The sequence below is a fragment of the Camelus dromedarius genome, chromosome 31, assembly GCF_036321535.1.
Source record: "Camelus dromedarius isolate mCamDro1 chromosome 31, mCamDro1.pat, whole genome shotgun sequence".
In the NCBI taxonomy this organism is placed as follows: Eukaryota; Metazoa; Chordata; class Mammalia; order Artiodactyla; family Camelidae; genus Camelus; species Camelus dromedarius.
The window spans coordinates 7911746-7926836 of NC_087466.1; the positions used below are offsets into that span (position 1 = coordinate 7911746).

The 15091-nt window shown below is 47.7% G+C and overlaps 1 protein-coding gene across 2 annotated transcripts in view; it reads right to left on the reverse strand.

Moving 5' to 3' along the window:
• SEZ6L (seizure related 6 homolog like) overlaps positions 1 to 15091 on the reverse strand; it is a 160080-nt gene that overhangs the window by 34891 nt on the left and 110098 nt on the right. For both annotated transcript variants that reach the window (XM_031442946.2, XM_031442945.2), the window contains exons 8-9: positions 14663 to 14857; positions 12571 to 12709 (exon numbers count right to left, since the gene is read on the reverse strand). In XM_031442946.2, the coding sequence (XP_031298806.2) occupies positions 12571 to 12709; positions 14663 to 14857 (334 nt within the window). The remainder of the gene's footprint in view (positions 1 to 12570; positions 12710 to 14662; positions 14858 to 15091) is intronic.

A 15091-nucleotide genomic window follows, 5' to 3' on the forward strand; every position in this document is an offset into this window, starting at 1 on the left:
AGCCGTCGGCAGGCACGCCATCCAGTGCTTCCACGTCTAGCATCCCCTTCAATTCCTCTCTGTGGCAGGGCCGTAAAAATACTGGTCTCACGGTGTTTTGGGAGAAAAGATCTCCCAAGACCTCACTTAGCTTTTGCATAACAACGCTGCCTCCTGAGTATTCTGCACTCAAACAACAGCAACCACCCCATAAACTAAGACTTACAACTTACCCCCCTTATCCCCAGATGAGGACACTGAGGCTCAGCCAGGAGAAACCACCCACCCAAGGTTAGGTAGGAATCAGACCCAGGACTCAAACCTAAGTCTGCCGGAGCACCACTATTTTATGACACCCCATGAAAGCCACATATACTTGTCACCAAAAAATGTGCCCAGGTTTAATTCAGAAAACATGAATTAAAAATTGCAAATAAAACCTGCAGGACGAAGAAGCCCCGTTTCACTGCCACCCCTCCTCCCTCCATTCTGACACGCCTTTTATTCTCATGATGCCATCGCTAAAGTTCATATGATTAGAATCATGACTTCCAAGATTTTTCCCCTCCCAAGATAATATTTCTTCTTTCTTCAGACTCCCTGTTTTAAAAATATCTTGTCTCCTAAACAATTTACATTTCTTGGTAGCAAATTTGTTTCTCTTTGTTGCCATTCTCCTTCGTGTATAACAGAGTAGGCGCTAAAAATCACCATTAAACTGGCTACTTAGACTGCGTGGCTTTATTTTAGTGGCATGAGATTTGTTATGATTTTGGAAATATTTTAGAAGAGTCCGGGAAGGATGCATAAAAAACTGGTATAGTGTTTGCCTCGAGGGAGGAGGCTGTTTGCTGGGGGACAGTGGGAAACTTGACTTTCACAGTAGACTGTTGTGTATCGTTGGGTTTTGAATTGTGTGAGTGTACTACCTTTTAAAAGTGGATAAAAATAGCCCAGGGGACTCTCATTATGGCTTTCACTAGGGTCCAGAGTCAAAGAGGTGAGGATGGAACGCAGATTTGAATCTGACACACATTAGCAAACCCTTCCCTGGTGAAGTAATTCTTCTCTTGGCCAGTAGAGGGCAGTGTATGTCTAAGTAAGGTATAGCGGCAATTCCCCAGCAGAATGTCCCCCCACCTTTACCCCCAATCAACCAGGAGCCTGGATGTGGGGAGACAGTGGTAGGTGACGTTTGTAACTGTTGAGCTGGAGTTAATATTCCACAGAAGGCATAGAAATAAATGGTGAGAAAACCACCTTGCTTTTCTTTATTCCTTTCCAAATAAACGTCTGAACCTTGCTTAGAAATCTTGCCTTTAAAAGTCTTTCCTGAGTGGTGCTCATAAGATGCTTTTTAGGTAGGCAAACATACTTGGAAATGTCTAATGGCTAGGCATTTATTTAAATGTGAATTAGAAAAATATATAAATATGTGGTTTGCACATCAAACTTTTAATTTCACGGACATTACTTTGCTGAGAGTCAGGTAAGTGAAAAAGGCAAAGCAATTGATATGCAGTTTAAGGGGGAAAATAAGAAGTAGCTGGTAATAGAATTGGATGGTGGAAATTGCAAAAATTAGCCCACAGAATAAAGCTCAATTTCTCAGCCTTCTAGGACGCCCATGAGGTCCACGGTCGGGCCCTAGCTCACCTCTGCAGTCTCAAACATCTCTGGATGCCAGATCCTTTGCAGCCCTAGACTTGCCTTAGCCAGCTGGCCCCCTGGATCTGGAATGCCTCCCCTCTCCTCTCTGCTGGACAACATTTTGCCCCCTGTGCTCCCCACACCCGCCTGCGTTTACAGCTAGATGATAGCTAGCCAGGGCTTTCATAAGGCTTCCAAGGTGCCAGGCGCTGTTCTCAGCCCTTCACATGTACCGTTTCATTTTATCCTCCAATGAACCTTCTAAGGACTACTATTCTCACCCATTTCACAGATAAACAAACAGAGGCACTCAGAGGTGAAGAAATGGGATGAAGTTCAAACAGCTAGTCATAAGAAGAGTCAGAGGCCAAACCTACGTAGTTGGAAGGTAAATCCCCAGCACTGAACCACAGGACTCTACCTGCCTGTTTCAGCTCCCACCCCGGGCTACAAGCTTCCGGAAGGCTCATGCCCTTTGCCCTCATATCCCTAGACTCAGCACGGGGCTTGGCACAGGTGAAATCTGTGTTATTTACATGGGTGAATTATGGGAGATTCAGCTCTGGTTTTTCCCTCCAGGTGAGCAAACTGAGGTTCACTGGGATTAAAAAACTTTCCTAAGAAAACACCATCTTGTGACTGGATAAAGAAGTTGTGGTACACACACACACACACGTGCACGCGCACACACACACGCGCACACACACACGCGCACACGCACACATGCACACACACGCACACACACAATGGCATACTACTCAGCCATAAAAGGGAATAAAATAATGCTACTTGCAGCAACATGGATGGATCTGGGGATTTTCACTCTAAGTGAAACAAGCCAGAAAGAGAAAGAAAAATACCATATGCTATCATTCATATGTGGAATCTTGAAAAAAACAAATGAACTTATTTACAAAACAGAAACAGATTCACAGACATAGAAAACAATCTTACAGTTGGTTACCAGTGGGGAAGGGGATGGGAAGGGATAAATTGAGGGTTCAAGATTTGCAGACACTAACTATTATATATAAAATAGATAAAGTTTCTGCTGTATAGCACAGGCATCTATGGTCAACATCTTTTAGTAATCTATAATGAAAAAGAATATGAAAAGGAATATATGTATGTATATGTATGACTAAAGCATTATGCTGTACGCCAGAAATTAACACTTTGTAAACTGACTATACTTCAGTTAAAAAAAAAGATTTGGCAGAAAAAAAGAGAAAAATAGACAATGGATATCAAGGAGAAAATTGACAGAAAAATAAAACTTAATATAAGGAAAAAAAAAGAAAACACCATCTTGCAATTAACGCAGGACCTCCACGGGATGGTAGAGATGGTGATTAAGGACACCGTAGGGTTTAAATAAGGGGGAAAAAAGAGAACCAGAACTCATAAATCCAGTGGTAGGTGTAGCAAAACTTTTAAAAACACTTACATTTTTCTTGAAAGCCTTAAAAAAAAAAGACCTATTTTGAATTCTTTTGCACCCGTTTTCTTATTATAGCCCCTCAACCACATGGTGAAGGGTGTCAGAGAACATGCTATTAATCCCATTTCACAGTGAAGTAAACTGAGGCCAGGAAGGCCCAGATCCTAAGGCCTCCGCTCCTTCATGAAGCCGCCCAGCCAGCGCCAGGTGCTCCTCGACACCGTGGAATTGCTGAGGGCCCTTTGGCCCAGCGCTAATTTGGTTTCAATTTAATTTGATAAAATGGCAGGCAGAACAAGAAACCATGTCACCTCCAGGGAGGGCAGAGAAAACCAATCTCTTCGGCTCCCTAAAATGATCCATTAAAGCAAAAAAACAGAACAGTTTTCTCATTTTGTGCTATGTCCTTCCCTGTTTCCTTCCTCCCCTTCTTCCTTTCTTTTTCCTTTTCTCCCCCCAGATACCCGCCAAGCACTGGTCTGCGTCCAGCTCAGACCTAGCCCTTGCCCAGTGCTTCTCAGTCCTGGCTGTACAGGAGAATCTCTGGGGAGATTTAACAACTCGCTGCACCCCAGGCCAATCAGACCCTCGGCATCCCTGTGGGTGGGTCCCGGGTGTCAGTGTTGATGAAATTCCCCAGGAGGCTGTACCAGCAGCCAGGATGGATTTGCTGCCCTGGAGGTGTCAATGTGGATGAGACCCAGTCTCTGTTCTGCCTTTCTTTCTTTTTTCTTTCTTCTGCCTTTCTCCCCTTCTCGACCAATTCCCCCTATTATTCCCAAAGAGAAGAAGAAAGGGACCCCCTCATTGGACGAGCCTTCCTCCGGGATCACCCCACATCCCTGGAACGAGCCATCTCAGAACGTGGTGGGCAGACCTTTGGCAAGGTCACTGAGAAGACACTTCTCACCCAGCACTACAGACCAGGGGCAAACCCAACAGCTCCCAGCTGCTTTGCTGGGAGAGCACAAAGAGATTAGTCCTCAACCACCCTGGTGTTTTCACTCCATCCTGAGAAGGAGGGCTAAAAGAATGGGCTTTGGGTTCAAATCCTAAGTGAGCTGGTTTCTAGCTGGGTGACCTCAAGAAAGTGGCTTAACCTCTCTGATCCTGAGTGTCCTCACCTGTAAAATGGGGCTAATATTACTGAGAGCTGTAAATGACTTAAGTAGTGCCAGGAAGTCAACTAACAGAGCATCTTTTTGTCTTTGAAAAAGTATATTTATAATGATCACTGGGACATTGTTCTGTACACCAGAAATTGACACATTGTAACTGACAGTACTTCAATTTTAAAAAATTAGCAAGTAAAAAAAAAGTATATTTATAATGAACTCCACAGCCTGTTAAGGGGAGAGTGGGTGTGGTGTCAGGAGATCTCTCTGAGAGGCGCCCCTCTGCCTCTTCTCTGCCCTGTGACTCTGGACAAGTCGTCCAGCCTGGGCCTCAGTTTCCCAGATGAAAATCTCAGAATCCACCAACTGTAAAATAATTAACAATGGCCAAGCACCAAGCCGTGGGTATAAATCTTGTCCTGTTCTTTTTCTAGCTATGGGATTGTAGGCAAGTTACTTCACCTCTCTGAGGCTTCGTTTCCTCAGCTGTAAAATGGGGATAATAATGGCCACCTCGTAGGGTCAGTTATGCACCAAGATGTCATCTGGAGCTTTGGACTGGGGCCAGGAGACCTGAGTTCTAACCCTTACTCTTCTTTGGCTGGGGTAGCATGAATGCAGAAATGATTTCAAGGCTCTGCCCTCTTCCATGTCCATATCCTTTGCCACGAGGCTTCGAAGCATCTGCCACCAAGAGGTGGAGTCTGTTTCTCCACCCCTTCAGTCCGGGCTGGTCCTTGCTCTGTGACTCGCCACAGAGTATGGGAGATGATGCTGGGCCGATTCCCAGTCTAGGCTCACTCAAGAGGCCCTGAAGGCTTCTGCTCTTTTACCAGTCACCTTGGGAGGGAGCCCAAGCTAGCTGTTGGAGGATGAGAGACACGTGTGACAGGGGCGAGCCATCCCAGGCTAGGCCTGCCTAGACCGTCTGACAACCAACCTGCCCCAGTCACGATCTACAGAGCCACCTATCCAACCCACAGCTGCCCACAGCCACAGAAGTGAGCCAGATGAAAGCAGAGGAACCACCTTGCTGACCCATAGACTCATGAGAAATGATACAAGCTTGCTGTTTTATGCCACTGAGTTTGGGGTCGTTTGTTATGCAGCAAGAGCTGACTGATAGAGGGGTCTTGAGACAGTCTTCTCCCATCTCTGGGTCTCAGCTTCCTCATCTGCAATGTGATGGAATTTGGACTCTGAACTGTGCTGTTCCTTCTCAGATTCCTTTAAACCCTGGGCTCTGGGAAATCCCATCTCCCCTCCACTAATGGATTGCAAGGCTTGTATTTCTATTGTGGCCAATTACCCCATGATTTCTGCTGGTGTCTGGAAATCTGTGCCCCTGGGGCCAGAGCTGCCTTTAACTCTTGTTTTTTCTTTTTTATGGAGGTACTAGGGATTGAACCCAAGACCTTGTGCATGCTAAGCAGGTGCTCCCACCACTGAGCTATACCCATCCCCCTAACCCAGCCCTTAACTCTTGACTCTCCCTTCTTGTTTGGCTCTCAAGCTGAGTTCTTACCACCCAAAGCAGCTATATCTCTGTTTGAAGGACGGAAGTGCCTCTGGACAAGGCACTTAATTTTTAGGGCTTGGAATTAACTTAGCACAGAACAGGCTGGCAGCAGCTGAAGAGAAATACGACCCAGCTATCAATCAGTTACTGGGTCCTTTTATTTCCTGGTTAAAGGACTGGGCTGGGGCCCATAAACAGGGAGAGCTTTGGGGATGTGCTCCCCCATGGAGTCAAGAAAGACAAGCTGGAGCTTGCCCAAAACTTCCTTCTTCCAGGAGTATGTCCATTCTCAGTAGGTGTCCAGGAAATGGGAGAAGGGCAACTCTCTGAGCCTCAATTTCTTCTGGAAGATGGGGTGAGGGAGTTCTTCCTTGTGGAGCACCTCGCTACACTTTGTTGTGTGGTTAGGACACTGGCTTTGGCCCCAGAGATCTGGATTCAACTCCTAACTTGGCTTCTTTTTAGCTGTGTGGCCCTGGACAAGTGACATTACCTCTCTGAGCCCCAGTTTCCCCATCTGTAAAATGGGGGGGGGGTAATTATAATGCTATCACATAGGTTTCCTGGTGAGACTTACATGACAGCATGGGGAAAGCACTGAGTGACTGGCAAATAGTAAGTTTGACTGACACTCTTCAAAATTCTGCTTGGATGTCACCCTCTCTGTGACATCTCCCCAACTCACAGAGATCAGTGCAGTGCTCCACTCCCTCCACACCCACCTCCTCCAGCCACAGCAGTCTCCCCCCATCTCACCAGGCTGTCTGTTTTGGCCCCACTTCCCTTCCTGACCTTGGAGTTTCTGGAGGCCTGGGAGCCTCCCTGCTCCGTTACTGAGACATAGCTGGTCCCCCCAAAGGCCGTTCAGGTCAGTAAATGTGGAGGGTAAGGTGTATGCACAAACTCTGGCTCTGTCCTTCATCGGCCGTGTGACCTGAGGACACCACTTCACCTCTCTGTGCTGTTATTCCCAAACCCATTAAGTGGTGACGACAGTAGCTGTCTCCTGAGGATTCCTGGCAATCGGAGTCTTCATTGATGAGGCGCCAACTACGAGCCAGACCCCCGTGATGTGCTTTGCACATCATCTCTACATTTGGGTAATTACCTCTCTGTAATGCTCTCTCCTCACATTAGCTCTAATTTATGTAATTATTATCTCTACGTAATCATGTTCAAGTTCATCATTGCTCATGGGTATAAGCCACACAGCTCAGGGCCGAGCACACAGTAGGTCCTTCATAAATGATGACTAATTAGAACCGTTATCCTAACGCCCAGAGCATCAACAGACCTGCCCAGTAGGTGACAGGGAGAAAAGTCCCCTCTCATCCCACACATGGGGCGTAAGTCCTCACGACTCAGCCAGCGTTGCCCAGCACCTACTACGGGCCACCTTCCTGGCTCAGTCGGCAGTGCAAACTCCTTCCCCCTCGCCCATGTGATACGTAGCAACTGCAAACACTCAGGCCTTGTGAGGGGCCCCAAGGACGGAATTATTTTTACTATCAAACCCAAATTGGTTTACTAAAACTGTCAGTGGAAACCAAGCAAGATAAATTAAGCCCCACAGCTCCTCAGCCCCACTTACTCCTTGCTGGTGAGAGGCTATTTTCACTCCCTCTGTGGGAGGAATGGGGTGCCAAGTCCAGATGCCGCCCTGCCAAGCATGTGCCAGAGTCTGCCGGGGAGAGCCTTGGGCCAGTGACCTGAGGGCCCAGCTCCCTTCTGCAAAGCTTTAATCCTGTTAACTGCTTAAAACCCTTCTGCTGCTGCCCACTGTGGGCAAGTCCAGACTCCCCAAATGCAGCCTTCGAGACCCTGCCTGATTCCACTGCTTCCTCCTTGACGCCGCACCTCCTGTATCACTGAGCTCCAGGTGCACAGGGCCTCCTCCAGCTCCACTGAAGGGCCGGTGAGGACCCCAGACCCTGGAGACCTGGCAGGCAGAGTTCAAATCCTAGCTCTGCCAGTTCCTGGCTGTGTGATCAAAGTCATTTTTCTAACTCTACGAGCCTCAGTTTACGCATCTGTAAAGTGGAGATAATAAGAGGACCCACTGTACGTGCTCGTTGTGAAGGTGCCTGGGATGTGAATGCCGTGGATGAACTAAGTGCTCAGCACACATCCCACATTACAGACAAATTTTCCTGCTTCTGGACCTTAGCACATGCTGTTCCTTTCGGCTGGAACACTGTTCCCTCCAGTGTTGCCCATCTGCTGTCTGTATTTTGGTCTCAGCTCAGCATAGATCAGGGTTCTTCTACTACAGCATCACTGACATTTGGCATCAGCTAATTCTTTGTGGAGGGGGCTGCCCTGTGGTTGGCAGGTTGTTTAGCAGCATCCCTGGTCTCCACCCATCAGATGCCAGTAGCATCTTTCCCTCCAATTATGGCAACCTAGAAATGCCACCAGACATTACTAAGTGTCCCTGGGGAAGCTTTTTCTCCATGTCCTGCTAATTTAGATAAGGATGTTGAAGGATATCTCAGAGGAGGCCACAGGGGAGCAGAGACCTGCAGGAAGCTAGGGAGTGAGCTATGCAGATATTCAGGACAGAGAGAGCATCAGGAGGTCAGGAGGAAAGAGACAGCCAGTGCAAAGGACCTGAGGTATGTTTATGGAACAGCAAGGAGGCCCGTGTGGCCAAACAGAGACAGCAAGGAGGAGAGTGGAAAGAAATGAAGCAGGAGCCGTAACCAGGGCCAGATCACACAGGGCTTTTGTAAGAGCTTTGGCTCTTACTCTGAATAAAATGAGGAGCTACTGCGAGGTTTGAAGCAGAGCATGATGTGATCTGTCTCAGGTTTCAGCAGGGTCACTCAGGGTGTTGGGTGAAAAACAGCCCCCAAGGGAAGTGAGTCAGAGAAAGACAAATATCATATGAGATCACTTACATGCGGAATCTAAAAGAAAAATGACACAAATGAATTTATTTACAAAACAGAAACAGACTCACAGACACGAAAAAAAAAAAAAAACTTATGGTTAACCAGGGGGGAAAGGGCAGGGTGGAGGGATAAATTAGGAGTTTGGGACTAGTTGATACAAACTACTATTTACAGAACAGATAAACAACAAGATCTTACTGTATAGCACACGGAACTATATTCAATAGCTTATAATGCCCTATAACGAAAAACAATATGAACAAGAATATATGTATGTATACTGAATCACTATGCTGTACACCAGAAACTAACAACACTGCAAATCAACTATACTTCAATGAAAAAAACAGCTCCCAAGGGGACAAAAGCAGGAGCAGGGAGACCAGGGAGGAAGCTCTGCTATAGTCCTAGGATGGATCAGCGGTGGCTTGGACCACGGTGGTGGTCGTGGGGGTGTCTGAAGTGTCTGAACTCGGGGCAGGTTTTGACTCTTGAGTAGAATCAACAGATGTACTGAGGACTTAGGGACAGGGTGTGAGAGAAAGGGAAGAATCTAGTTCACAGTGAGTGTGCTGGAGCTGGTGGCTCCTTCTGGGTCCTAAGAGCGGACTGTGAAACGACCAGGCACACACTGAGCCTGTGGGCATTGTGTTGGTTGCCTGAAATTGATCACAGTGGGAGTGATCAATTCACACCATGGAAATTGGCAGACGTTACAAATACGGAGTTGTTCCCCGCCCTACTTGCTGCACACTTACCAGCATTCTACTGCTCTCAAACAACGCGGTATCTTTTTGGTCTGAGCAGCTGACTCCCCACTGAGATGGGGAAGATGATGTGAAAGAGTTTGGAGAAAGAGAATCAAGGGGCACTTCGTCGGAGATGCCCCTTACACACATCCAAGTGACGGGGGAAGAAAGCAGGTGGGTACAAGTTGAACATAATTGCTGTACTGAACTTACAGGATTACTCTGAGGAGTAAATTAATTAATGTTTGGAAAGAACCTTGCAAACAGTAAGTACTCAGTGATGGAAACGGCTTTCTTTATCACCTCCATGAGAAAGGACCTTAACCACAGGCTAGACTTACGGTCTCTCAAGTCTGAATCCATCCAGCAGATACTTTTTGGCGTGGGAGGGCATTATTTTTTTAAAAAAATTGAATTTAGGTGAGGACGTTCTTCCCAATCCATCACAGTTTCCTTTCCCTCCACACTGTCTCATACCAGCCCCTATTCCCATTTTATGTTACTTGCCTGGCCCTGCAGGAGTCTGTTTCCATCCTCTCTATTGAAGGCAACTCATTACTTTGTAGAGAAAGAAAGTGAAGCCCAGAGAGGCCAGGTGACGGGTCCAGGGTTGCTCAGGGCTCATTGTTAGGGCACAGAATAAGGAAGCCAGGGGTCCTCTCTTCCAGTTAACACTCACATCTAGTGTTGCCAAGATGATCAGAAGAAAGTCTACTCCTTGCAAGGGTTCCTTTCCCGATGCTAATGCCAGTGGTGGCCTGGCTTGGGGTTGGGAGAGGATTTCTGTTTTAACTGCTCCAAGTTCCTGGCTTGGCTGCCCCATCCTGTGCTTTGCAGTGGAAATAAAACCCCAGCCAGTGTCAAGCTGAAGGTTAATTGAATACTTGATGCCTAGAGGGGACGAAAGCAAGGTTCCTATTTTCCTGTTTCCTCCTCCAGGCTTCTAATACCAAGGGAGACGTGGGCTAGTCTTGGTGAAGCAATCCTGTCTGTAAGGGGAGCACGCTGGAGGAGAGGACAGCTGAGCTGGGCAGAGAGGAGGGGACCACAGACAATGTTTCGGGTCATGGAGCTGGGGGACCTTCTGCAAGAGAAGCCAGGATATCAGGAGCTGATTTCCTCTTCTCCTGGCTGAAGACTGAGGTGGTTTGCCCAGCAACTCCTGGTGCTGGGGTGCTCTCTGACGGGAACCATAAGTTTATATTTATTATGAGGGCAATGGGGAGCCACAGAAGGCTTCCTAGAGGAAGCAGCTTTAGAACAGAGTTTCCAACTTGCAGCTTTAGCTCAGAATACCCCTGGGCCTCCCTTGGACGCCTTCCCTCTGTAACCCCTACCCAACCTCCACGCTCCAGCCACATTAAACTCCCTTTAAGTCACAAGGCAACCACCCTTTCTGTAACTTCCAGGCTTTGCACATCTGTTCTCACTGTCCAGACATGCCTCCTTTCCCTTCATCACCTGCCTATACCCTCTTTCATCCCAGCTTAGAAGTCACTTCCTCTTGGAAGCCCTCCAAGATTTCACTCAGGCTCCCTCAGCTGCCTCCCCTCCCCATCATTACTCTTATCACACTGCACATAGTTTCTTGTCCTCTTCACCCACTAGACAGTGAGGGCACAGATTGTTTGCTTTTCTCAAAACTGTTCCTCCAGCACTTAGCCTAGTGCTCGCACAGTTTCTTGTTTTTTTTTTTTCTTCAGAGTTCATCGAGACCGGCCAATCCAACATAAGTCTTACTGCTGAAGGGGCAACGATCAGAGTCTTTTCAGTGCCTAAAACTGCTTGGCTCCTAGCAGACACTTAAAAAATTTATCTTGAATGAATGAGCAAGTTATACCAGACTCTAGAGGCCAGACAGATGAGAAAGGAAGAAAAGGGGTGTATCCTCATTGAGGAATGAGTAAGGGGGGCACTGTGCAAGGGATGCTTAAAACCTGCCTCCAGCAGCCATAAAACACCCATGTTCCAGGAACCTCATTACAGATTAAAAAAAAAAAAACCAAAACGAGGCCCAGAGAGGAGCCGAATGTCACACAGCTGGAAACGGAGGGGATGGAATTCTGACCAGGCTGCCCTGGCCCCAAAGCCACGTGAGGCAACTGTGCAGAGTCTGTAAGTCTGTGACTCAGCTGGAGCAGGGGGTCCTGTGATAGCCTCTGAGGACCCTTCCACTACCTCTAGAGGACAGCTTCAAAGACAGTCACTCATAATTTTGCAAATAATTTTCCCTCTTGCAAGCCTCCGCTGCAGAGCCAGGCAACCCAAGTCCTGCTTCCTAGCCAAGTGGGTTTCTACTTCAGGCTTGAGGGGCGAGCTGACCCCCAGAGGCCCTGGCTGCACGCAGAGAGGCTCTTCCAAACTTAGCATCCCCCCACCGTACCAGCCGCGTGTCTGGATCTGCTGGAACGCTCTCTTCTGCTTTCTAGACACCCCCATTTGTCTCTGTCCCCTTCTCTTGATCCCTGGGAGGTTAGAGGGGGAAAGTTCTAGATGGAGCATCTAATAGGTACTCCCACTATCAGAAACAGCCACAGTCAGGTAAGTCCATTCATTACAGCATTTCTTCATTCAGCAATCATTTCCTGAACATCTACTGTGTGTCAGGCTCTGTGTTAGACACTGGAACAGAGATAACTCAGACCAGGTCCTGAGTGCAAGGACCTGGTCTAGCTGACAGGTAGGAAAATAAACTACTACAGTCTGGAGCAAATGTGTTACACCTCCCTCCTCCTCCTGACCATCCTGGCCATTCAGTCCTTTGAAAATGCTGCTGTGCTGGCTCTTGCCACAGGGCCTTTGCACATTCTATTCCTTCTAACTCATCTAACATTGTGTTCACTCTAACTCACCCTTCAGTTCTGAGCTTTATTAGATCCTCAGGGAAGGCTTTTTTGACATTCCTCTTTACATCCAATCCCTGTTATAGAATCTCATAGCACCAGGCACCTTTCTGTCCATCACTGACCAAGGTTACAGTATACTGTGACTGACATATTTCCTCACTTAGTGCCTGCTTCCTTAGCAGACCGAATTTCCTGAGGATATGGACTCTTTCTGGGCATGCATGATGTTGTTGTTTCCCCACCACTGGGTCCTCAGTCCTTTGCACAGTCCCTGACACACAGTACATGCTTAATTAATATTGGTTGAAAGAATAAAGCAGGAGCAATTTCTTCCCCAATCTGGCTGGACTGGGGGTCCACTCATCACAAACACTTACAACTGGATATCTAAGAAGATCCGTTTCTCCTCCCCTACGTGGATCTTCCAGACACAATCTTCACCTTCCACATAGGGCTCTGGCCAATTTGGGGACAGCACCACCCCGGCCACAGCAGAGAGCTCCCCGCCACACATGGCTGTAAAAGACACAGACAGACACACAGACACACATTACTTCTAAGGAAGCAGATACGGCAGCGCACTTAAGACTGTGGGCTATGAGGTCAGGCAATCCATACATGTGTGTGGAATGATTACATCAGGGCCGGCCACCTGCCTGCTGAGCAGAAGGGTGGCGAACGTGGGGCAAGGACATTATACCATGGGTTCTGCACCCATGGATTCAACCAACTGTGGACCAAAAATATTTGAAAAAACACCCAGAAAGTTTCAAAAAGCAAAACTTGAATTTGCCACTCACCAGCAAGTATTCACAGAGCATTTATATTGTATTTAGAACATTCCCATTGCATTTACAACTATTTACATAATACTTACATTGCATTAGGGATTGTAAGTAATCTAGAGACAGTTTAAACTATACAGGAGAATGTGCATAGGTTATATGAAAATACTATGCACTTTATATAAGGGACTTGAGCAGCCATAGGTTTTGGTATCTATGGGGTTCCTAGACCAATCCCCTGCAGATAACGAGGGATGACGGTAGTTCTTTCAGGACCAAGGACAGAGCTCAAGGTTCCTAGTGAATCCTCAACAGCCCTCCCCACCCCCGCCCTCCCTTGTGCAGGGTAAGTAGTGACTAAGAGACGGTACATTTGAGTCAGGTGGACCTGGGTTGGAGTCGTGCCTCTGCCATCAACAGGCTCGGTGACAAGGCATATAACTCTCGGAGCCTCCGCTCCCCGGCTCTGGACAGCAGGGAGAAACAACAGTGCTGACTTCACTGGGTTATTCTGAGGCTTGACTGAGCTCACAGATGCCAAATGCAGCACAGCACCTGGCACAAGGTAAGCATCCAGTGATTCTCAGTTCATGTGACTGTGGAAGGCCCTAGGCTCTGAACTGGGAGTGGAGATGTGGCCGCACCTGGTGCTTGGCCCTTTAAATTTCACTCTGTGTTTACCCCTTTGGAAAGTTCTCAATGTGGCAGAGGCCAAAGCACCAATAAATTCCGCTCTGTTAAACCAGCACATTTAATAGAGGGATCAATCCCTCACCACGGCAAGGCTGTGACTTCACGCCAACCGCCATCCGGGCAGCAGCTACCAGGGGCGAGGGCTCTCTTCATCACCCCACCTTCCCCACATGAGTCCAGGCTCAGGATGGCTCATTGACCTTGAATGTGGAGAAATGGGGAGGGCAGGGCACTGGAAGCCCACATAGATGAAGGTCCCACACAGCTGACATTGTCCAGAGGGGCTCAGAGCACAGGTCTCTGAGAACAGAGAGCCCAGACTTCCTTTCCTGCCTCTCTCAATTACCCTCAGTGTGTTCTGAGGTTGTCTTTTCAGTTTCTGTTTCTACATCTGTAAATAGTAACATGTACCTTACAGAGTTGGAGTGAGGATTAAATCAGATAATGCACAGACAGGGTGCCTGTAACACAGTTTTTGCACTCCTGTTAACAACTACTGTTATCATTATTATCATTATTATTAATGAGACTCAGGGCTGCCATGTATTGTTGGGTGGGTTGTGCACTGCACAAGTGTGCACAGCACATATAGGAGTTGAAATCCATGCAGTGGTCTGCTCACCAACCTGTACACGATGGGGCCATGTGTCTGGACAAAGGGGTACCATTTTATTTTTATTTAAAAAATTTTTTTTTATTGAGTTATAGTCATTTTACAATGTTGTGTCAACTTCCAGTGTAGAGCACAATTTTTCAGTTACACATGAACATACATATATTCATTGTCACATTTTTTTTTCGCTGTGAGAGGGGCACCTTTTTAAGTGTAGCCATTTTGTAATTTTCTCAAGGACCAGCAGCAAACCTGACCCAAAGGAGAGTGAGCCCTGAGAAGAGCTCTAAACCTAAAATCAGCATGCAAGCTGGGCCTGTTCGCCTGAAGGGGTGGAGGGCCCTGTGCGCCCCGCGAGGAGGGCAGGGACCCACTCACCTCTGCACAGGGGCTCTGTGTCGTTCCAGTACGGGTCCCGCACGTTGATGCACTCAATGATGGCCGGGCCCTGCTCCAGAGAGTGGCCTGGGTCGCAGGTAAACTCCACTACCGTTCCGATGTTATAGGTCGGGTCGGATGTGGTGAAGTTACCGTTCTGAATGTAGGGCTCGTAGCAGTGGCCTTTCTCAAAGGCTGCGTTGGGGACAGAGAAAGGGCAGTCACTCAGATGAGTCAGGGGCCACTCGCAGTGCTGTGTCTCAGAAGCAGGGGCCCCTCTTGCTGCTCAGGGAAGCCCCAAGGGAAACAGGTGTCGGACCTCACAGTCTAGTTCCAGCTGACCTGCTGGGGGCCCTTGGGCCACTCACTTGGCTTCTTGGGCCTTGTTATTTTCACATCTAAAATGAGAATAAGAACCTCTGCCCTCCC